At 43.5% G+C, this 23478-nt stretch overlaps 1 protein-coding gene across 1 annotated transcript in view; it reads left to right on the forward strand.

Annotated features, from left to right (window-relative positions):
- Positions 1-23478, forward strand: part of SLC25A46 (solute carrier family 25 member 46) — a 410387-nt gene that overhangs the window by 286067 nt on the left and 100842 nt on the right. The window contains exon 6 of the mRNA XM_069625486.1: positions 15692-15748. Coding sequence (XP_069481587.1) covers positions 15692-15748 — 57 coding nt within the window. The remainder of the gene's footprint in view (positions 1-15691; positions 15749-23478) is intronic.

Genomic DNA, 23478 nt, shown 5'->3' on the forward strand with positions numbered 1-23478 from the left:
TGGTCTCCCTTGCAGCAGACTGTTCAAGGTGTCCCGTAAATCCTTGACTCTCTATCCTGGGGTGACCTCGGACCTGTTAACGAACTTTTCTGAACTGATCTAACTCCTTTTTGAACTATCTACAAAGACTTTTAAAGTGTACTTCAACTGTGTGATCTTGGGCACATTCCGCCTTGCTCTCTCCAAGAATGGGCCTGGCCTATGAACTTTTTGCTCTACAGTAGACCCTGCCTTTCTTGACTTGCTGTGGTTCTTTTAAAAGTGTTGGTAATGTGTGCTTTCCTATTTCTGCCTTTTCTCTCCATTTTTAAATAATTATTGGAGTGCCATCTTGGTTAAGCTCTCACCTCTGTGTTGATAATAAGTGGTGTTCTTTTCCTAAGACTTGTCGAATAATTAATCTGAGAGGTGTATATATTGCTAGTGACTGTGTTTGAACTTGCTTGACATATTAGTGCCAGTGTATTTTTACAAGTGTGTTTTTAAATAAATAATTATATACTTTTAAACCAAAGCTCTGGTCAGTGTTTGCTTGTGCTACTGTATTTTTGTACCTAATGTGTATACTCTATATACTGCGTAACTCTTCTTGAGAGAAGTCTGACTGCTCAGCCACAGCTACCTGGTACATCTGGGTGGTACAGACTGCTACCAATTGTGTTTACTGCTAAAACCTGTGGTCTTAAACTTTTTGCAGTGGTCCCTAAGGGAACTGCACAGGTTTTTCGTAACAGCGGATGAATGAGGTAGCTGAATATTTAGGTTGGGGAGACCAGCTGCACCCTTTGAGCAGGATGATCTGAATAGACATTTTGCACAACGCACCGCAAAAAGACCCCATTTTACCTTTTTACTCAGCTCTCAGAAAAGGGTCAATGTTAATTGGGAGTCTCCAGATACAAACCCAGCCATCAGTAAAAATCTGACCAAAAAATACAGACCCTCAAGCACTGATCCAGAATATCTATCAAGGCACCCTGCCCACGAAAGCCTGGTGGTACAGGCTGCAACCTTTACATCAAGACCAGCAGCATACCCTGCCATTTCACCAGAAGGGGATGAGCAGCGTTTCAACGTACTGGCTAAAACAGGTATTTTCAGCCAGTGATATGGCTTTAAAATCGATCAGTGCCACTTGTGCTCTTGCAAAATGTACCCACACTTTGTGGGATTACATTTATATGGCAGCTGAACACATTCCTGAAGGAGAGGAGAGAGAATGATTCTTGAATATTGTAAAGGATGGAAAAGATGCTATGTGGGAGTCTCTCCAGTCAGGTCTGGACTCTGCCGATAAGTTAGCAGAGCCATGGCAGCAAGTACAGTTATGCACAGATTTGCATGGTTGAGGAAGTCTGGTTTTGAACCTGATGTGTAGTCCAGACTACTCAACATGCTCTTTGATGGCACTCCATTGTTTGGCAGCAAGGCTGATGAGAGCCTGGAGAAATTAGACTTCAAAAGCTGCGGCCAAGTCACTTAGTGTTGCTATCAGGCAGCCACAACCATCGCACCCCATACCACAGGCTTGGAGGGTTAGGTCATTTCATTATTATTCTTCATTTGGAAGAGCAAGAGGGCTGGCTAGTCAAAGAGGTCATAGAAAATTCCCTCGTGGTGGATGAGGAAGAGGTACTAAGTCCGCCATTGCATCGGCTTCTTTAACCTCAGCTGCTGCTTCAGCTGCCTCAGAACCGATCTGAGGCCTTAATCCATAAAACCCCAGTGGGTGGCAGGCTCACTCAGCATCTGAAAGAATGGCAGGGTATTACTTTGGATGCTTGGGTCTTCCAAACAGAAGCCCAGGGTTACTGCCGCCTCCTTTTTAAGAAGGTCCCTGCATCATCCACTGGGGAGTCACTCCTGCAAAATTCCAGATCTGTTCCTCTTGCAGGAGATTTCCAGTCTGTTAGAGAAAGGTGCTATAGAACCAGTACCTGTGACCGAGAGGAACACTAGGTGGTACTCCCCTTCATTTTTGATCCCCAAAAAAGACAGAGGATTGAGAACCATAGATTCCTCAGGAAGGACAAGTTCAAAATGGTTACCCTTTCTCAGATCTTTCAGGCCCTCCAGCTTCAGTATTGGATGTTGCCATTGGACCTTCATGATTCTAACTTTCACAATCCTATCCATGATTAACACAGAAAATACCAGAGGTTCGCCGTTGGCGGTACTCCATTATCGGTTTCTAGTTCTGCCATTCGGGCTGACCTCTCAAGGGTTTTGACCAAGTTGATGGCAGTGTTTGGTTGCATGATTGGCTCACTCCTCGAGCTGCCAAGTCGACTGATAGAGATCTTCAACCCAGTTTGGTGTTATTATAAAACCGTTGGTCACATCTGGATCAGTAATTCTAGGAGAACTGTCACTCCTGAGCCAGGAATACCTGTCAAGAATAGAGAATGTGGTAATCTGAATGAGTTTGGAGAACATAAGGAGAAGAAAGGGGTGTGCTGGTCTGTTGATGGCATTCTAGGAGATGCTACAAGCCTGCCACTATGATGAGGACTTGTTAACTGTGAAATCAAAACGGTTATACTTTGTTGCTATGGAGCTTTATTAGTGCTGTAATTATGGGTATCTATATATAAAAGGAATGAGTGAGCTAAAGGAGGAGTACATTGTATTACTGTCTCGGTAAGTGGGAATAATGGAAGATTAACTCCCCCTTTATCTCATTCATTCCTATTATAAATCCTTATTAATATAACCTACTGATAATAACTTTTTATCTGTACAATGCCAAATAGATTTTTCTAAAATGGTTAATGCATTTGAGCAGAACTTAACAAATCCGTGGTTGTTATTACAGCGAGTTTAGCATGCCATCGTGCGAGGTCCTTCTTCGATATGCTGATGAACCACCTAATGTTTCACCTGTAATTTTGGTTCTATGTTCTGTGACAAATTGACAGTATTTGTCCCTTCCCCTCAGGGGGAGCCTCCCCCTTGAGGCTAGAGGGGGGGGGGGGGCACAGACCTTTTGAGTCTAGGGAGGTGAGCCCAGTGGGCAAGACCCTCCCTATTGGTCTGGGCATGTAGGGCCTCACTAGGGGAGAACTCCCCCTGAGGGCACAAGGACTCCTGTTCCTGTGAGGAACTCCCCAATCCACAAACCATAGTATCATACATGGCGACTATCTGCTACAAAGAATATGACCTCTTCATATTGGGCGGGAAAGGAATGCTGAAGCAAACCAGCCTAAAAAAGGAAAAGAAGATGTCTCTTTAAGAAGAGATGTGTTCTTTACTGAGATGATTGGAGTATCAAGGAGGAGGAGAGAGTATCGTACGCAGGGGAAGCCCCCTGAATTGATTACGCCTTGGCGAGGCAGGCCTGGGACGAGCCGCAGAGCCAGTGACTTTTGAGGGGGGCAAAGAACGCCAGTCTGATAAGCCAGAGACCTAGCGCAGGCAACAACATAGAAACCACTGTGAGACAGAGTGAAATCCTATACCAGGTGGTGGCGGAACCAGATTCATATAGTGGTGGGCAGGACACCCAGTGAACCACAACGAGACCATCAGACAAGTGAGCGGATACAGCTTCCTAACGCCAGCTATGTACTAGCTCTTTGTCCCCACTGGTAGCTCCTGGTCTCTGTTGGTACTACATGCCCAGGAGCTTCCTTTACCTTCCATTTCTTAAATCCTAATTTCGATCCCTGATACATAAACTCACAAGCACCCACACACTCCCATGCATACACACACACATATGCACAACCTCCCCCACCCCCGCACACACACACACACACACACACATACACAAACCCTTGCCTTCTCTTTGACCTGGCGTTTTCCGGGACGTTTCAAGGTCGGGCCTGTGAGCCCCTGCACGCACTTGTATGTGGTGCAGGGGCGGGGCAAGGCCTAGGAGCACCCCCAGCCTTCTGTTCAGGGTCTTCTGTGCCTGTTAGCTTTAGAACACAGGCAATATACCAACAGTAATTTTATCTGTGCGAGCTCATGGATGATTCATCTAATCTAACATTATGTAAAATTAAGGCAGGCAATTAACAGTTATGCCGAGTGAAGTTTTGTGCTTGTGCGAAATGTTTGAGGACCTGAGCGCAGTCTTAGGCTTATTGGCAGTCAGATCTTTAAGCCTTCCACAGTGGTAGGGCGATATTGTGAGGCTTGGCAAAGCCCTTCTACTTAGTCCCTGAATATTCCTGTTTTATAAACAGGAAACCTGGACAGAACTATAGCCTTTTTAAGTGAGGGTGTGTTTTGAACCCTGCCTCCTCCACGAGCAAAACCCTGGACTCGGCTGCCTTGACGTTTTTGAGGACTACTCAGAACTTGCCTCTTGCAGTGTGCGAGACAGGGCTTTTTAGGCTGAGCACTTCCTGGAGTTAATCTGAGCAATCCAGCCTTTTGAACCTGTGGTGCAGTTGCTTTGTCATGTTAATAGAGTGCAGTAAATAGATCTTGAGTCCAAACAGGGTGTGACGTCTGGTTACTAAATTACATCTGGAAGTCCACTTTGGGAATGCTCAGAGAACGCTAGCATCGCATTTCCGCATCGGACCGCAATACAGTCCGGTAATTATAAGCTGAAGAAGTGAAGCAGAATCCCTTTGGCAGAGAGACAAAATGGTGGCCGAGCAATGACAAAGGATCAAACTGTCAAGCTCCGAAAATAGAATCAGAGTGGCCATGATACAGAGCCAATGGGATTAGACCCCGACCGGCTGAAGTGGCAAGAGCGGAGAAGAACGAAAAGCAGATGAATAGATCTGCACAGCGCTGATGAGCACGGCGGAGACAGGACTAGAAGTGGATAAGGAGAATGAATGCTGAAGGTCTGGAAGAACAGGAACCTCGTACCGGAGCCTCCTGCACAGAAGGATCCACGTGGATAATATGCGGCAGTAACGTGGTGGCCTGTAATCTTTCCATTAATGCCTTTCGAACAAAGAAAACAAAGGTGAGGACGCATACTTGACCGCTGGCGAAGCAGGATACAGTGTAACGAGGGCTAAGACCGGAGCTATTATATTGAGGAAAACTCTATTTCAATGACAGTACGGGGCTGTGCGGCAGAACCTGGCACGAAAGATACGAATATTTGTATCGGACACTTCGTGTGAGTTACTGTAGCAGGCACAAAAGGGCTTTCCGATAAAAGGAAATTGACTAAGGAATAGACTCAACGGAGTCCCATATGCATCGGAAGCGCTGACCGTGCACAACACCGGGCACAACCGGCGTAGGAAGAAACAGCCACACGAAGTGGGAAGACAATGCACGCAAGGAAGAGCACATGGTTACTGGGCTCCCATAAGCCACATACTGGAGGGACAGCAAGAATCACACTAAGAAAGTAGACACCTGGGACAGCCAAGAACCACGATTCACTAACCAAACTACAGTTACTGCGCAGCCAGCTGTGACAGCACTCATGCCCTAAGGAGTGCTATAACAAAAGCCACAGCACTACTCGGAGAGCTCCTGAAATCTGAATGTAACCTGCAGCAACTAACACAGCAGGTGAGCAGCACTACGTGCAACACAATGGCTCTGGGTGCTCGGTAAGAGCAACAGACCCCAGAGGGGGACATTGAATGCAAGCATAGGCTGTGGAACATGGGCTCCCCTGGAGCAGAGTAACCCCGATCCGCAAGAGAAGAGTCACAGCTAACAGAATCAAGACACAGGGCGCAAACTGACAGTAGCACTGATCAGTGGCATCCTGAAATTAGTAGCAGGTACTAAAGCAAAACTAAAAGAGGCTGCTTTTTGGGAATGATCGCAAAGTCACGCTCTACCTCAGAGTGGAGGCTTTCAAGAGGGGCTGGTTGCATTGGATCCCGGCTGGTATTAGGATACAAATAGGTGGTGCAGCACCCGCCAAGTGCGTATAGTAGTTCCAGGCTGCAAAGACAATGACTGAGGATCTGTAGCCATCTGACACCAGGTGACTGGGCAGCACCAACAAGATACAGAGCAGGCGTAGCTGAAAGCCCCCATACAGACCTAAGCAATGGTTGCGCCAGCGCATGCAATTGTTTGAAAGCCGGACCCCAACCATCTTGAACTGAGGCGTACAGCGACACCGTGATGGCGTACAAGCTACCCATGACAAAAGGGAAGCAACCCACAATGGAGGAATTTGCAAGGACACCACAGCCAACGGAGGGGGCTAGAAGTAAACAAAGAAACCTACAAATGGACACAACCTCAGCATGCAATGATCAACAGATCCTGGAGGCGATTGCAGACTTGAAAGTAATGTGGGAAACTAAACTAGAGGCAGCCATGGCGGAACTCAAAGCAACACTGGAACTTAAAGTTGGCACAGTACAGGTGGATGTCAACCTACTTAGACAAGACGTACGAACAAAAGCCAAACGCACAGGCGAGCTGGAGAAGGAAGTGACCTCAAACACAGCTCCATGCGCATCTCGCGCCTCGGAAATTCACATACTGAAGCAACAAGTAAGCAACCTAGTAAATAGAGCAGAGGAAGCTGAAGGGCGCGCCCGGAGGAATAACATACGCATTGTGGGGCTCCCGGAGGGAGAGGAAGGACCTAACCCAACGGACTACGTTGAGACTGTGTTGCTGCAAGAAATAGGAGGAGGGGCGCTCACCCAAGGGTTTGCGGTGGAGAGAGCACACAGAGCCCTGACAAAGAAACAACCGCCAGGGCTCCTCCCCCCACGCCCCCCCCCCTATTCCCCCCACCTCGAGACCAATAATTGCCAAACAACTGAATTACTGGGACAGGGAAAAAATCATGGAACACTTCCGGAAAGGGGGCACAATACACACAATACAAAGGGCATCTGCGTCTATTACGGTGTACCCAGACTATACACTTCTTGTGCAGAGACCGCGACTGAGCTATGGGACGGTGAAGAAGAGACTCCGCAAGGCGGGCTATAAATACATGCTGATGTACCCGGCGAAACTGAGTGTTCCACAAGAACAGGGCCCTGTTCTTAGAGACCCCTGAGGATGCGACGGAGTGGTTGGATGCCCATAACTGTCCGTCGGGAACAGACAGCCAGAAAGAGGGCGGAACGGATAAGTGAGGCAGCGATTCCAGAAGCCGAGGTGCTGTATAAGCTGTGACATTGGGACTTGAATATAAGATAGCTTATTTTATTTTTTTACCGATCAACATTGCCCTATGTGTTGAGCATGTAGATTTGAGCGGGAATAGCGTAATGGTGTATAATTGCAGGAGACACCATGGACTCACTCTTATACCCCTATAGATAGCTTCATTGGTTTACCGATCGTGTGGTAACCCCCTGCTGTGTTCCTAGTACCGGCACCACTGTGAAAGGACTAAATGCGGGATAGCCTGAGATCCAGGGATGGAGCTGGGCAACAGTTGGGGCACGGGAAGGGAGGGGGGTGGGAGGGGAGTTGGAGGGTGTGCAGGGATTTTAGTTAGGGAACAAGCTTACGTCCACGCGCCGCTGCGCAAGATACAGGAGACAAGGGGGGACAGTGGCGGGACTTGGTATGGATGAAAGATGGGAGACCTTAAGATAGTTACCTGGAATGCCAGGGGCTCAACAGCTACCTGAAGAGAAATCGTATCATGATGTACCTGAGGAGGCAGAAAATGGATATCGCTCTACTACAAGAAACCCATCTAACGAAGGAAAAACAAGAGGTGATGAGGAAGAAATGGAAGGGAACCACCGTGGGGGCAACGTAGTCGGCAATTTTGCCAGAGGGGTAATCACCTGGGTAGCACTGCATGTCCACTTTCAGTTATTACAATCTGCGGGAGAGTCGAATGGGAGGATGGTAGCGGTACAGGGACTGATAGAAAACGGAGAAGTGTGTATTATTAACACATATGCCCCGAACCAAGATACTGTGGCCTACTTAAGACCTTGTATAGTAAACTAAGCCCGTACCTGGGGGGTGCGGTCATATTGGCAGGCGATTTTAACTGTACGCTGGATCCCAGGGTTGACAGGTTAGACAGGAAATTGGACAAACCCACCCATGCAGCCAACACCTTGAAGACCCTGTTGAGAGACTTTAAGCCAGAAGACATGTGGAGGCTACACCACCCATATGATAGACAATACTCGCATTACTCGGCCCCACATAATTTGTACACACAGTTAGATTATATGTTCGCCTCCCCGGAGATGATAGGAGAGATGGTGCACACTGAATATAAAGCGAGGGTCCTTTCAGACCACTCATCACTGACCTTAACATGGCAGTATCAGGCCCCTAGAGCCAGGATTCGAACGTGGCGGCTGAGAGCCAAAGCATTGAAAGACAGTGTTTAGAGGGGACCTGAGAAGGGAAATTGTAGAATATTTTGAAAACAATACTGGAAGCGTAAAATCGATCGGCACCCTATGGGAGGCATTTAAAGTGGCAGTGAGGGGATCGGCAATAGCAAAATCCAAAGGGCTGCAAGGAGGCATATTGCAAGAGCTACAGAAGGCAGAGGAGGAACTAGAGGCAGTCATGCGCAGAGGGAATGACTCCCTGGAAGAGGCCGACACTATAAACCAATTATGGCAAGAATGTGAAGAGCACTGGAAGAGGCTATGTAACTTAAATTACAAAAAATACATAGAGAGGCAGCACGCTGGTGGGACAAGCCTGGGAGGTTGCTAGCATGGTTGTATAAAAGCGAGACACCAAGACCAACACAGGGGGAAGGAGGACAAATAGTTGATACCCGAGAGGGAGTGAAGAAAGGGTTCCTTGAGTTCTACAAACAGTTGTATGGATATACAGATGGGGGTGAATGGGGCGAGATAGTGGAAACACTAGGGGACATTGGCCTACCCAAATAGAGTACTGAGGAGAGAGAGAACTTAGACTCCCCATTCACATTGGAGGAACTAGAAGCAGTGATTGAGGAATTACCCACTTTCAAGGTCCCGGGGGCGGACGCAATCCCTAGCGAGTTCTATAAAACATATAACACGGAAGTGCTTCCCTCACTACTGGCTATGCTAAAGCTTTTGAAACGGGGATATTGCCAGAATCCCTAAGGGAGGCGATAATCATTCCGATTCTCTAAACCTAATAAGCCGCGCATGGACCGCGGATCGCACAGACCGCTATCCATGCTGAACCAGGACAGCAAGATACTCACGGCTGTGTTGGCGGGAGATTGAGACAGGTCATAAGCAAACTTATACATCCTGATCAGACCGGATAAGTCCCCCACAGAAGCATATCCGTCAACCTTAGAAGGCTCCACCGGGTCATAGAGCAAATAGAAGGAGATGCGCAGGAAGTCACAATTGTTTCATTGGATACGGTGAAAGCCTTCGATTCCGTTAAATGGCCATGGCTGATGGCAGCCTTATAGGAATATGGAATAGGGCCCGAGTATCTGAAGTGGGTAAAACTACTATATAGTTCACCCCTAGCCAGGGTTAAGACGGGAGCGGTTATTTCAGAAAGATGGCAACTTGGCAGAGGTACCAAACAGGGGTGCCCTTGGTCCCTTATGCTATATATTCTTGCACTGGAACTCCTAGTGATATACCTAAGACAACAGTACAGGGAGGTGGGGATTTTTCGAAAGGAGGGCCACACCTTATATCATTGTATGTGGATGATATGTTGTTATACTTGAGATACCCGGAGGAAAACCTGCAATACATCCTAGAAGTAATGGAGCGATTTGCTTCGCTCTGGCATTGCAGTCAACCCTAGAAAGTCATGTATATTCCCCCAGGGGAGATATAAAGGGATTCTGCGGGAGAACCTACCCATCCTACAAATACCCTGGGAGACCGAAACCTTCAGATACCTGGGGATAGATGCCTATCGCGAGGTGGAGGACGTACAGAAACATAACACAGAGAAGGCAGTAGCAAACATTGAGAATAGCATGAGATTCTGGGCTAAGCTCCCTTTGGCCATGGTAGGGAGAGCGGCTTTGTTGAAAATGGTCGTATTACCGAGGCTGATGCACTATACCATGCATGATACCTAAGCGATTCTTTGTTAAACTCCAGAGCATATGTAGAGGCTTCATCTGGCACAACATCAGGAACAGAATAGCCCTGTGGAAACTACAGAATACGTATGACAAAGGAGGCTGTAATCACTCATCCAGGTCTTGTCTAGCATGTAGCGCGCGATCAATCCCTTATTTATTTTTGTCTATAAGTTCAATATTTCTGAATGATATACCACTCATATCACACCCGTCTCAAAATACCCCACAGGTCACACTGAACCAGGAATCAGGCTAGTTTGTAAAGTTAAATATTTATTTCATTTACTTAATATTCGAATCACACAAGTTTAATATATAGCTATGGGGCAGCAATCACCTAGGGGTGACAATACATGACAGGTAAAAGTTCCTTTGTAAAATAATGCAAAAGGGTACAGAAATGCTTAAATGGAGAAAAATTCTAAGGAAAGCAACACTAAACGGGTCCTAACACACATGAGCTATGATTTAAACGACAGTTCACACTTTAGATCAGAATAGGATGGATGAAGCACTTTGAAATGGAACAAAGACACGTGTAACTTTGGCTAAAATTACAAATTCGCGGCAAACTTTTAATATGCGATATTGGAGAAAAACGGGTCAAATACACTGTTCCGCGATGTGGTTTCTAGTTGTGGATATAGCTAAGGGTCTTAGGTATTGGTGAGAGTTGAAATTTCGTTTCTATCTTTTAAACTGAAGAAGTTGTTATAGAGGTTTTGGTAAGGGGCGTTTTTGCAAAATAGGCGCGAAAATGAAAACAGGAATTTGTTTTTAAAAATGACACAGGTTGATTACACTATATTATGACTATGAAAAAGAGAATGCCACACATGAAACTTCACAACTACGTGGCCAGCGTGACCAGTCTGTGGTGGATACTCGATTTCTGGGATTTACTTTAGTTATTCAAAATCACTAAGGAGTTATGGTTTTGTAATACAGATGAGACAATCGGCGCCAGAAGGATTCTAACAATACTAGTGTTCTGAATTTCAAGATGGGATGGTTTGAGATTGGCATAATACAATGCAGATATACTATGGGTCACGGTTCTTCCTGTTAATACTTACATGCCTCTATAATTAAATTGGACCATCAGCTCTGGTCATTGGGTGGATCAGGTCTAATGGCAGCAAGGCACCTCTGGAGGGATCGGATCAGCGGCGCGGTTCTGGTCAATTTTGGACTGCACCTCAGACTGGATTTGGAAGGGCCCCTTCTGGTTACTGGACACGGTAGATAGCAGAATGCAAGTTTCAGCGGGCAGGCCTTAATGGTAGCAAGCCAAGCTGAATCAGAATTATTCTTTTATGTTTCGGAGCTTTGCAATTGGGTCAAGCTAGCAAGAGTTCTGCAATGCTAAAGTCTAGATTCTGCAAAGAAATCTGGATCTTCTAAGAATTCTGGAGTCAGCTACAAGACGAAGAGTTCTGGAATAAGGTGCTGTGCTGAAATATGAATGGGTTCTGGAAGCAGTGTGTGTTATGTGTAGTGAAACTCCTATATTTATACATTACAAAGTTTATGGCATGGGCAGAACTTCAAAACACACCCCCATGTCTGTGGGTGGCTACAGGCATGTGATTTGTCCTGGTTGGCGGTCTGAACAGAGCTGTCGTTTTATGACTGGATTTAGGCACTCCCACATTGATTTTTACCAAAACATAACTTTTGCACACATGTACATTTCTACAATTATGTACCCTAATACAATTGGACACCCACATTTCATATTTGATTGTCTATATTCACATACAGTCCCCATCCTTGTGTCAGCTGTCTTTCTCATTCTACGGATTTTTATCAATTTTAACTATGACTATTTGGATTAATCATTTCTAATTCGGTACATCTCTGGGCGTTGATCAGTGGATCATTTACATACAATTGTAGGTTTGCAACATTGATCGTTCTGCTACAATAAGAAATTTTTCACAACTTTGGTTCCATAAATGGTACACGTTTCCTCAATGTCTTCAAATGTCTTCAAATCACAAGGCTGAAATTAGTTTGTCTACCAATTTTCAGATTTGTTCCTCTTTAGATTGATCAGTTAAAGAGTTCTAAACTTTAATCAAACCTAAGGATTTAACATCAAAGTCCACCTTTGTAACCTCCACTTTTCAGGTAGCAGCTGTCCAGTCTTTTAATTGGGGGGTGGGGTGTGTTCCCTTCCTGGAGGGGGGGGGGGAGTTCCTGCCCCTCCCAGCAGAGGTCAATGCTCAGCCTGACCTTTGTTCTTTGGCTCAGCCCCAGACGAAAGTCATCTGAGGTCCCATTGTACTGCTTGTTGTCATTATGCGGGAACCATTAGCACCATTTAAGCCTTCCTGTAGCAATGGAGTGTCAAGCTGAGATGTCAACTTTCCCAGCCAGGCACTGTCAGATCAGAATTATATAGTTGATTAACTCCAGACTGAGTTCCTGTAAAATTCACCTACAATCTTTTATTTAAAAGATATAAAAATGAACAGAGTGTATAATGGATTTTGACATTTTAAAGGAATTAAGACCTTCACAGAAAAATGCTTTAAACAGGTGGATTTTTCACTTCTTCAGGAAAAAGAAAATTCATTTAAACTGGGTTTGACAGTCAATTTCCTTAGGCAGCTGTCAGGCAGTGATGCCTGGATTCCTCTGACTGCCTGGATAATCCATGATTTCAGCACACTTTCCTTTCCATAATTCTCTGGGAAAATGACTGCATTTTTAAAGGCATTTTCGGATTTTGCCCTTATGTGGCCTTGTTTCAGGTGTCAGGTGACAGATGACAGGTGACGGCAGTGATTCCTGTGTTTACACCAACTTTGCCTGTATGTGTGGCAGGGTGTGCAGCTCTTTTGTGGTTTGTGAACCATGCACAATTTTGCAGATTTAGTGCGCATGGGGGTTATCGCCTCAGTTTTTGGCAGTTTTCTTTTCACCATTGGCAAAGGGGTGGAGTGTGGCGCATTGGCATGGATAAAAATATTCCACAAGGCATAAAACTTCCCAGTTTTGAGATCTATCACTGGGCCAGCCAGCTACAATAGGTGGCCAGGTGGCTAATAGAAGACTCGACATCGGAGTCCAGACTTTTGAGGTTAAAATGCACTCCTCATTTCTTGAAAGAATGGATATGGCTGCCTAAATCGGAGCTGAAGTTGTGTCCGAGAATGCTGGAATTGGGAACCCGACTCCGTGCTCCCCGCAGGTACCGCTAGTAGCACTGACCAAAGGGGATGTGCAATTGAGGAAGACGATACGCAAGCGCTGGGAACCGGTGGGTATTGCAACAATGGGAGACATATGGCAAGTTGGGAAGATATTGGAATTTAACGCACTGGTAGAGGAAACTGGTCTAAATCTAGGGCAATATATTACACCAGACTGGTGCGACGGGTGAAAGAAACATGGTCTGAAATAGTGCTGGAAGACCAACCCGATACGGCCATAGAAACAATCTGACATCGCAGAGGGTGGGCATGAGATTTCCCGAATCTACGAACTGTTGATGACCAGGGTGGGGAAGGAAGTGACCCAGCTAAAACGGGTTTGGGAAGAGGAAGTGGGACAAAGCTTGAATGATGGGCTGTGGGAGAGAGCTCAGAGGTAAATTAAAAAGGTGTCCCGGAATGCAAGGCTGCAACAAATCCAGCTATACGTAACTCGCAGAGCGTACATGACCCCCCCCCCCCCCCCAGAGGATGGCCCGATTTATGAGTGCAGAAATAAACATGTCCCAAGTGTGGAGAAGTAAATGCTGGGATGACACGTATGTTCTGGGCATGCCCGGAAATGGGTACATTTTGGAAAGAAGCAGCCCATCGCCTGACAGAAAAGGGGGGTCATGTTAGATGTGGAATCAGTGTGGGCATGCATGGTGGGGGGGGGGAATAGTTCCATAGACCACGCAAGCTAAAGCATGCGAGTGAACTTAAATTCCTGGCTTACATACTTGCCAAGCGCACAATTGCCATGGGCTGGAAAGCATGTAACAGACCAAAGGTAGAGGTTTGGTGGAATGATCTCAAGAAATGGGCTGAGACGGAAACGGCGGTATGAACCGAAGCAGCCAACAGAGCGGGTGGGGGGGAGAGGCAGATACATTGACGGCCTGGAGGCACTGAAGTGGCCACATTGTCTGGTTTCACCCAAGTATGCCCAAGCGAAAATGATACCTTCCAAAACACTGAAGAGGGAACATCCCTAGAGGATATAAAGGCGGAAGGCGAAATGGAGTAGGCTTATGTTAGTGGGGAGGGTAACGGGTAAGCAGCGGCTATGGTTTAATATGATACAAGATACTTAAAAATGTATAACATATACCGCTAAGTTTGGTTTTTTTTATTTTTTGTATGTGTTGATTGGATGTTGTAAAAGTTCATAAAAATTGTTTTAAAAAAATAAATAAAAGAATAGTATTTTATAGCAGACCGGAGTCATAGCAAGGCATAACAAACAAATATATCCGTGCAAAACAGCACTACAAATGTAGGATATCCCAAATAAGATATTCAAGTGCGTGTCCCCACCCCCTATGCCCATAAAAACATGCACACAATCTTTTGGGAGGGGTTGTATGTCAAAAATACAATTTGCCGTTATCCATGTTCACAACTCCCTGAAAAATAGGCCAATTGACTTTTTTTGTTTTTGTTTTGCTGTTATGTTAAAAGGAAATGAAAAGCTCAAGTTATTGATTTGATTTACATTTGGGACTAAAAAACACTGCTCCATACAAACATTTTATAACAAACTGTGGTATAGCAAAAAAAAGAGAATCGCATTTGGAAAAAGAACAGAGCCATAACTTTGCATAACTAACAAGTAATTGGTGCCCCTGCTCCAGGGGCTGGCACCGCGGCTCCAGGCGCTCGCCTCTGCACCGCGGCTGCAGGCGCTTTCCTTTCGTTAAAAGCGGTCATCTCTCCTGCCTGGCTACGGGAAGGCACATTTGACCTATATGCAAATGAGTCCTGTCCCATTCTTTGAAACAAATGGTTGTTTGCATAAATGGAGTTAGTTTGTTTTTTCTGGTTCTTAGCCGCCAGGTGGTAGGGGCATTTCTCTCCACCCTACTTGACACAACAGACCTTCTGTTGAGTGGAATCTAAAAACACGGAGGAAGAAGAGGAACAACTCTAAAGGAGCACCCCTGCTGAGATTAACATTCTTTGAACTTAATCCTCTGCAGATTTGTCATGTATATGGAGGTTTAATCTGAAGTTACTCCAAAGTGTAAGGTGTATGTGTTTGTTTGGAACTTTATACTTAGACGCGATAAACCTTTCTGTGTCTTCCTTTTATTTGCAGTCATAATAAACCAAATTCAGATTACTCTAGACATAAAATGAAAGGGAGAGTTCTGCCAGTACAATGAATAATATGGGGGCATCACCAAATATTGTGCCCTTCTCCTTGCAAAAACCCGGGACAGTCCTGATCCTGTCTGATTGCATCAAAATGTTGTTCAGGTAAAGGCAGTGTTGTATTCTCTTAACGGATTGGGGAAATGCAATGAGTGGATTTCGTGCTTGGTTGAGGGAATCCAAATCACAGTAGCAGAGGCACTCTATTTGCTCTGTGTGTTTTACCATCTCCGAACCATGTGACTATTTTACAAAAAAGAAATGCAAGCCATGGTCTCATACATGCATAACCTTTCAAGAACATGACTTTTTGTAAAAATGCAATCATCTTTTATTTTTTAATCATGCAGTATCCATCTGTCTGTTTACATTTCAGAGAGCTTGCCCACAAATGGAATGCAAAGAAAATAGGAGGTCATCTTCTCTTGAAAGCGTGAGTACGGAGTATTGCTACAATTCAAGACCAGACACAATATAAACACTGCTCATTCCATTGAGCAAACCCAGCCACAAGTAACTAAAAATAAAATAAACCTGCTAACAAGTGATGACAACCACTGCCAGATGATCTTGACGTGTTTTTCTTGATTTCCCCCAATTGCACCTACATCGCCTGCATTCTGTTGTCTGTTTCGCTTTTAACTTCAGTACATTAGCACAATTTAGTTTTTTTGTCTATTTTTGTATTTTTGAGGTACTCGTGATACAAGTTTTTGTGTTTGTTTTGCTTGTCTTCTTCCATTTTTCTCCTACTACAGAACGTCATTGTGCGTGCGTTGGCGAAGTAAACAATAAAGCAGATTCCGTACTTTTGACTGAAAGACCATTTCAATATTCATCCTAGGATTGCCTTCTTTTTTTAAGGAGCAGCTTGTTATAGCACTTAAAAGTAATCACAATCTCATCCACAGCCAGTAAGGCCTGCTCTACATTCCGTGTAGTTTTCTATTATCTCTGCTATTGAAAAAGGGCAGACACACTTAGAAATGCAGGGATCGAAATTAAGGTTGGATAAGCAAGGGCTAAAAGCAGCTCCTGGGTATCCAGCAATAACCAGTGACCAGGACCTGCCACTGGGGAACCAGAAACTAGTAAATAACATTCCATAAAATGTAACTTCCATATAAGTTGCAAACCTATCCTTTTGTCCATTGTTTAGGACCTCATGCTTTAAATGTCATATAGATGTGTCCTAATGTTTATAGATTGTCCCCCGTGCAGAGTTAAGCATCAGTTGGCCTGTGGAGCCAAAAGTAGCTCCTGATATCTGTTGGTATCAAGTTAACCAGGCTCTTTTAGACTACAAGCAGGAGCCAAATTGCTCCCAGCGCCCCTCAATTTCGAACCCTGCAATGCTTTCATTATTTTGTTTGCATTTGTTTTCTTGTTCTTCAGAGTTTATCTAAGCTAAATGGGCTTTTATGTACCATTCCTTGAGCTTCCTTATTTGTTTTTGCTCAAACCATTCATTGTATATCAGAAAAACAGATTGCAAAATAACTAGTGATGAACAAACATTAGAATACCTTAAGGAAACTAAAATATTTAAAAGATAAAACCCCCATAATACATCACTCTAGCAAATGTAAATGAATGATAGTAATACAGCCCAATTAGTTGTCATTGGGCTAATAATAGCAACGAAGGAATCCTATATAAATTGGGAATAAATTAACATGAATGAAGAATGACTTCCATTCTGTTGTCTGCCAGTTTCCTTAAAAGTCCTTCTGTATTTATATATTTGATCATTATGTTCTTTTTTTGTTTTTGTTCATAACAGTTTATGTATTAATTGTGATTTGGTTTCACAAAAGACAACCTTTCACAAGCAATATAAAAGAACACTAAAATAATAGTCCTGTCAAAGAAAAGAAAAAACTGTTAAATGCATGCGATAAAAGCAGTTTCAAACTACACCATCAATTTTATCTGAAATTCTTCAACAGATATTCAGCTGCAATAATTAATGCTATTTGGCTTCCAAATAAAACGTTTTTTGAAAAATGGTGGAGTTGACAACATAAATGTTATATACAAATCGCTTAACGTGGAATTCTCTCCTCGTACTAAGCTCAGGGCATTTGACAAAAAGTGTTCGAGGGTCTCCATTGAGTGTGACTGGATACAGAATCTACACGTAAGATTTCCTCTGGATGGGTTTTGACACGCACCCAATACTTAGTTTAAAAAAAAAGATTACATTTTAATCTCATCAAATTCATTCTTCATTTTAATCTCATCAAATTCATTCTTCAACATCTGTTGGGAAATCTGATCAAACACTTTAACATTTTGTTGATGTTTTTCTTCCACTGCGGGATCGGAAAACAATCTATTTTCCATTAAACAATCTCAAGTGGCAACCCGTCAGCCATCCACAATTTCTTTTTTACTGAAACAGGGTTGGAGATTTTATCAGCCTGGCCGAGAATGTGTGGGCGGGGTTTCAATATTTTCTCAGAGTGCTAGCCGTTTCCAATCTGCAGTGGCCTAGAACGATAGAAGTCCTAGTTCATACTAGATTACTTAAATAGGCATACCATTTGGCAAATTAAGCCAGTGCCGCCAAAATTTGCCTTCAACCTTAGACCAGTCTTTTCGGGCACTTTTAAACTCAGCGCCGTAGAGTAAACAAGGCACAATTTTGGCTTTATATAATTTGAGAATGGCTAACCTGGAAAAACTGCCATATTTAAAATATTTTTTTTCCATCTGAGCGGAGAAGGCCACATTAGCACTTGCAGATCTCAAAAGCGTGCTTTAGCATTGGCCCTTTATGTGAGAACAGAAACCTAGAGCCGATTTGACTCAAATCATTGACATTTTGAGGATTTTGACTTAGCAGGATTAAAAATCATATTTTGGATTTCACAGGATTTATTTCCAAAGCCTTCAAAAAGTCAACAGTTAGTCTAATAGACGCTAGCGTCCAATGGGTGTCTACTCTAGCAAATCTAGGCCATCAGCATAAGCCAAGAGCTTAACTGGACCAGCGCCCAGATGGGGGCAAAAGTATTGGATTGAGTAAGGACAGTCCCAAATCTGCAATATACAAATTAAAACGTTAGGGCACCAGAATGCAGCCTTATGGCGCAAGCTGCTACAAGTGGCAACCTCGTCTATTAAGGAGCCCTCTGTATCTAGAAGGACCTGGATCTGAGTCTTGGAATGTAAGTACCTAAGACTGTTAAGCATAGATTGATTGTGGTTCAGAATCTCAGCCTGCAAGGCCTGTTTTTCAAGGTCCTTTAATACTAGAGCCACCAGAGTTTACAATAAACATCCAAAAGGGTGATGGGCCGATAAATGGGAGGTTCCAGCTCATGAAATTGGGGTAGAATGAGTTAAGATGTTGTTGAACATTCGGTTAACTATAGAGGCCCAAATAATTAGATTACGCCGATTTCTCGCTGGCTGGGATCCTCTTGCTGTACAAGCAATGCTTTTCCCTGCAATGCTGTATGTACAGTCTCGACGCCCTGGCCATTGAAGATTTTTCATGGCTTAATGTGCTTGAGGGTCTTTTTTGGCATGCACTTTTGCACATTGGCCCATCTTGCTCCATGGAATATTTGAGATTGGAGCTGGGTCTCATCTCCCTGGGAGGTATGGCGAGTCGGGCTAGAGGTTGCTTTTATCTTAAATCCTGTTCAAAGCCGGCATGTGAATTACTGGCAACGGAGGACAGGAATTCTGCTACTGAAAAGGTTTTCTCAGGCTTAAACTATCAAGAGCTGAATGAAGTACTTTTCAAGGAGATTAGTTGGACTTGCAAACCTAGCTGGCCACCCCATATATTCATGGGATTGGTGTAAAAACTACACCCGTTTAGCCAAACTGAAGGGATACGATGAAGTGTCCCATGAGGTACATCGCTATTGTAAAGTCCAACCTTATCTACTACTCTGCCCAGATCCGGCGTTAAGGACGTTCATCCTCAAATTAAATACAACTCAATACAACTCAACTTCCAGTATGTACAATAACTGGAACACACCTGGGCTTGGTGGCAGAGGACCGATACTGCTGCATATGCACGGTTAAAGATGAACGCGAAACAGATAGAGATGTGTTCACCAAGTGTATTAAACTGGGCGATATATACATGAACAACTACGGGTCTTTTGTGTCATTGAATCATTCTGGGACAGATGCCTGAACACAGATTCTCTGGCCCTACAAATCACACTTCTGCAAGTGTGGGGTCGGGTTCAAACTAGTTTTATATAGAGGTTACACAGGACACAATGAGCTAACATGAAAGGAGCAAGACTGCATTTATTACATCTGATATGATTGAAGTCTCTTGTTCATTTAGGTAGATGGGAACCGAGAGCACCAATGGAACGGAAAGATTTAGCACCGAAGATAAATGGGGCTGTCCAATAAGGTTGTCTAAAAGTAGTCGGGCCGTAGAAGGCCCAAGTTTGACACACCTTGTTTTACTTAATGATTTAGGATAAACGAGCGACTGTATTGAATGAATGGTGTGTATGAAGTTTTAATTAAGTGAGATTCTTATGTATTTAGATTAGTATTAGTAAGTGTTTTTACACTGGTTCTATGAGCATTATCTGCTGTTTTTATAATTTCATATTTTTCTTTCTTTTAATGGCTGGTCATTTTTCCAGTATTTAGTTTGGCCATGGTTATGAGTTATTATTATTATGTAAGACCGCTATCTTTATATGATGTACACGGTGAATGAATTGTTGATTGATAATTGTATGTTTGTGTAAAGTTCTTAAATGAACTAATCACAATAAAGATTATTATTATTATAATTAGATTACCTTTTTTACAGTGACATTGGAAAGGCCATCATGCGCCCCAGGCTCTGGATGGCTTTGCTTTATAAATCAAATGGAGTATATACTTAAAGTCGAAGTCTAGGTGCCATGGTGGAATAGATGGGCCAGATCGAATTCTAAGTTGGTGGACTCTGCAGATCATTCCTCGGGGGATTAAGGATGTCTACTTAGCTCAGGGGCAATGCGTTTGTCTTGAAAGCAAGACAACGCAGCACAACATAGGTTTGAATCCCGCTCACGCGCTTAGAAACCACTCGCTGGTTTTAAGCAGATTAAAAAAGAACAATTATAAATATAATTATAATGGATTGATTGGAAGTGTGCCTTCCAGGCAACCTCTGAAATGAGTTAGATTGAGTGAAAATCTGTACGCCTGTTTACCAAGTGCCAAAAGCAACGGTCCCGATTACTACCAAGGGCTTTTAGCATGTTTTCTGTGACTCTCTGCAACACCAGACCTTTGTGGGATTTTAGCAAGTTTTTGGAAGCTTGCTTGAGCTTTCTTTGTATAAATGGTGAGTTGGTCGTTTTTTTGGGGGGCTGTACTTGTTCTTCAAAAAAGTGGGGCCCACAGAGCCGATTTTGACAGAGATACAAAAGCTCATCTTTTAGTAGACATCCCATCAATCTATTGCAAAATTCAGAATAACATGCCGGTTCCGTAATGGCCGAAGAGAAAACTTGCGAGTCGGACATATAAGATCAAATTACTGAGGTTGGCATTGAAGTGGGATACAATCTTCAGCCTTCAGACATGCCTGCATGCTCTTTTGTTGATTGACAATGGTAAAGGAAATGTAGTCTGATTATATTTGGATACCTTTAAATCTGAAATATGCGGCAACTTGGCATGATCCCTCATCGGGGTGTCTACAATGTTTAAACATTTACACCTCTCAAAAGCGGATGTCGATGTACAAATATAATCCAATGTTGAAGAGGACTTGGCCCAAAGCCAGGTTGGGCAAGCCGGAAAGTATTAGGGAGGTTCCCTCTCAACATTGAAAGACCCCACATTTTCATGATCCCACTGCCACATCTACCTTTTTATAAACGGGTCTAGTGAATCACTAAATAAGGCTCATATGCAAGGCTCTCTGAGTCGAAACATATTGAATTAATGTGCTGCACCACTATAATGTAGAGCCCAATATTCCACTATTAGGAAAGAACTATTGGCACATAAAGAATCCTAATTGGAGTGGGTAGAATAATGTAACAAAGATGTGAAAGCAGACCAGTCTGGTAATTTGGGACAAATGGGGGCTTTATAAAAAAGTTCCTAGAACAATGAATATTGAATACTTCAATTCATGTCAGGGAACAAGGATCTCTTTTTGTCAAGTGTGGGGGATAATTTAATTTCCTTTGTTCATAGATTTTCTTATCCTAGAAATGTTGTAACCCAAAGCCAGAAAGGAAGTAGCTTCCTCCAGTAACATATCAACAAACAGCCTTGATGCAGGGTAGATTATCACTAAACCATTCCTTTTCTCCAGGATAAATTCAATTTTCCTCACTGTCTTTAGAGGAGATTATCCATACACACTGGGTGGTCTGGAGTGAAGTCTGTCAATCTAAGGATAATCAAATTACCAAAAGGTGTTCAAGGCAAACACAAGAAGTACTCAAAGGTCTGACGGCAGGTTAAGTCGGTTTAGAGAATCTTGAGTAGGCAATTTCCTGATCATTTCTTCCTTGTAAAGCCGATCTTTTATTCTCCAACATCAGGGAATGTGGGACAAGGCTGGAACTCTCTTGCTGAAGAAGAGTCATACTTAATGGGGTGGATTTAAAAGGCCTCATATTAACCCCTTTCTGGCCAGATCTTCCAAGTAAGGCCGCTCGTTTATCCCCAAAGGTCAAAAAGATAGTTTGAAGCTTCACCAGAGTCACAATTTGCAGTTCGGTATTCAGCTCAGGGTCTCCTAAAACCTCCAGATCTTCATGGGAGTACGTCGGTGGAGCACTAAGATTTCTCATTCACTTTCAGTGCTGGATCTTTAATGTTTTTATAGCATTTAATTAATTAAGTGGGCAATTGCAGTACAGAATACAGTGTTGCACCAGAACTGGAGTTGGAACAGAAAATAAACCAACATAAAGAAGATAGAAGCATTCAATTGGAAGGAACTGCATAAAACAATATCCATGAAATAGTTCATTTGAGATTATGATGCACTACATTTGAAAGATGTTAACCATCCTTTTTTTGGAACAACTAACCAAGGAATAGATTGAAACTAAGTTGGTCTGAAATAGTGAGCAGAGAACACCCTCACATTGCAGGTCGAGCGAAGTACTCTGGAACTACACAAATATTGTCTTACTGGTGCACTCTGTCCAAGCTCTTTCTAGTCCGGTAGGAACACAGCAGACTTCCGCTATGTCTGATACTTCATAAGATCTTTGGACATTGATCTACAAAAAACGTTTGAAGACATTGGTTCTACAGCTTCTGGAGGATAAACTGAGTGCAGTACAGATTCTCCAACCAGCTGAGTTGGGGTGGTCACTGCGATCAATTGTCCCAGCTGTGAATATTCACTGATCTGTGTCTATTGTGGCTCCTCATCACGGAACAACGGTGCAATTGATGTTTTCCTAAATCCTAGGAGAGTTCAATTGGCAGTCCTGTTGGTGACAGACATTATTTTATGCCACTCCCGGCCTCTTTGGGGGATCAAAGATAAGTTACTAAACAGGATTTCTGGGTTTTTTGATCAATGTCTTGCATTGCTGCCTTTGTTGCCGGACTCGCTGAAGCACTCATTTTACACAGGCCCTGCCCTTGTAGAACTCCCTCTTTTCACTCGTCGTCCTCAGTGATGATGTCATTCTCAGCACTTTCCTCTTAATAAATCATTTTTTTCTCTCAGTAGAAGTGCTTCAAGCTTTCTCCACAGACCCCCTAGCAAACCAACCAAAATGAGCGTTTCTGTCAATTCCATCAGCCAAACCCTCTTTGAATATGGCATAACAAGTGCTTAATTAGGCTTAAAGAAACGGCAAGAAAGTTGAACAGTGCCAAGGTTGCACCCACAAACCAGACTATTGCAGGTAGTTGTTGCCTCAATCTGAGGCATGAGTTTGACTTCTACATCTTTATGCTTCCGCAATTTGTCCAACAAGAATGGAAGTTCATGTTAAACCTGGCCTAAAATGCCGTTGATTAAAGGTATTATTTTTATTGGCAGGCCTAATAAATATGACCTGATACACAATTAAAAACCAGTTTACTTGGGTCCCCAGATCTCAAAATGCATTGTGAGAAACAGTAATGGATGTTCACATTTTCTGGACAGAATCTCTTGAATCCCTCATTAGATGAAGTCCTTCAACAATGGAA

Source organism: Ambystoma mexicanum, chromosome 6p (genome assembly GCF_040938575.1).
Source record: "Ambystoma mexicanum isolate Mex_15411 chromosome 6p, UKY_AmexF1_1, whole genome shotgun sequence".
In the NCBI taxonomy this organism is placed as follows: Eukaryota; Metazoa; Chordata; class Amphibia; order Caudata; family Ambystomatidae; genus Ambystoma; species Ambystoma mexicanum.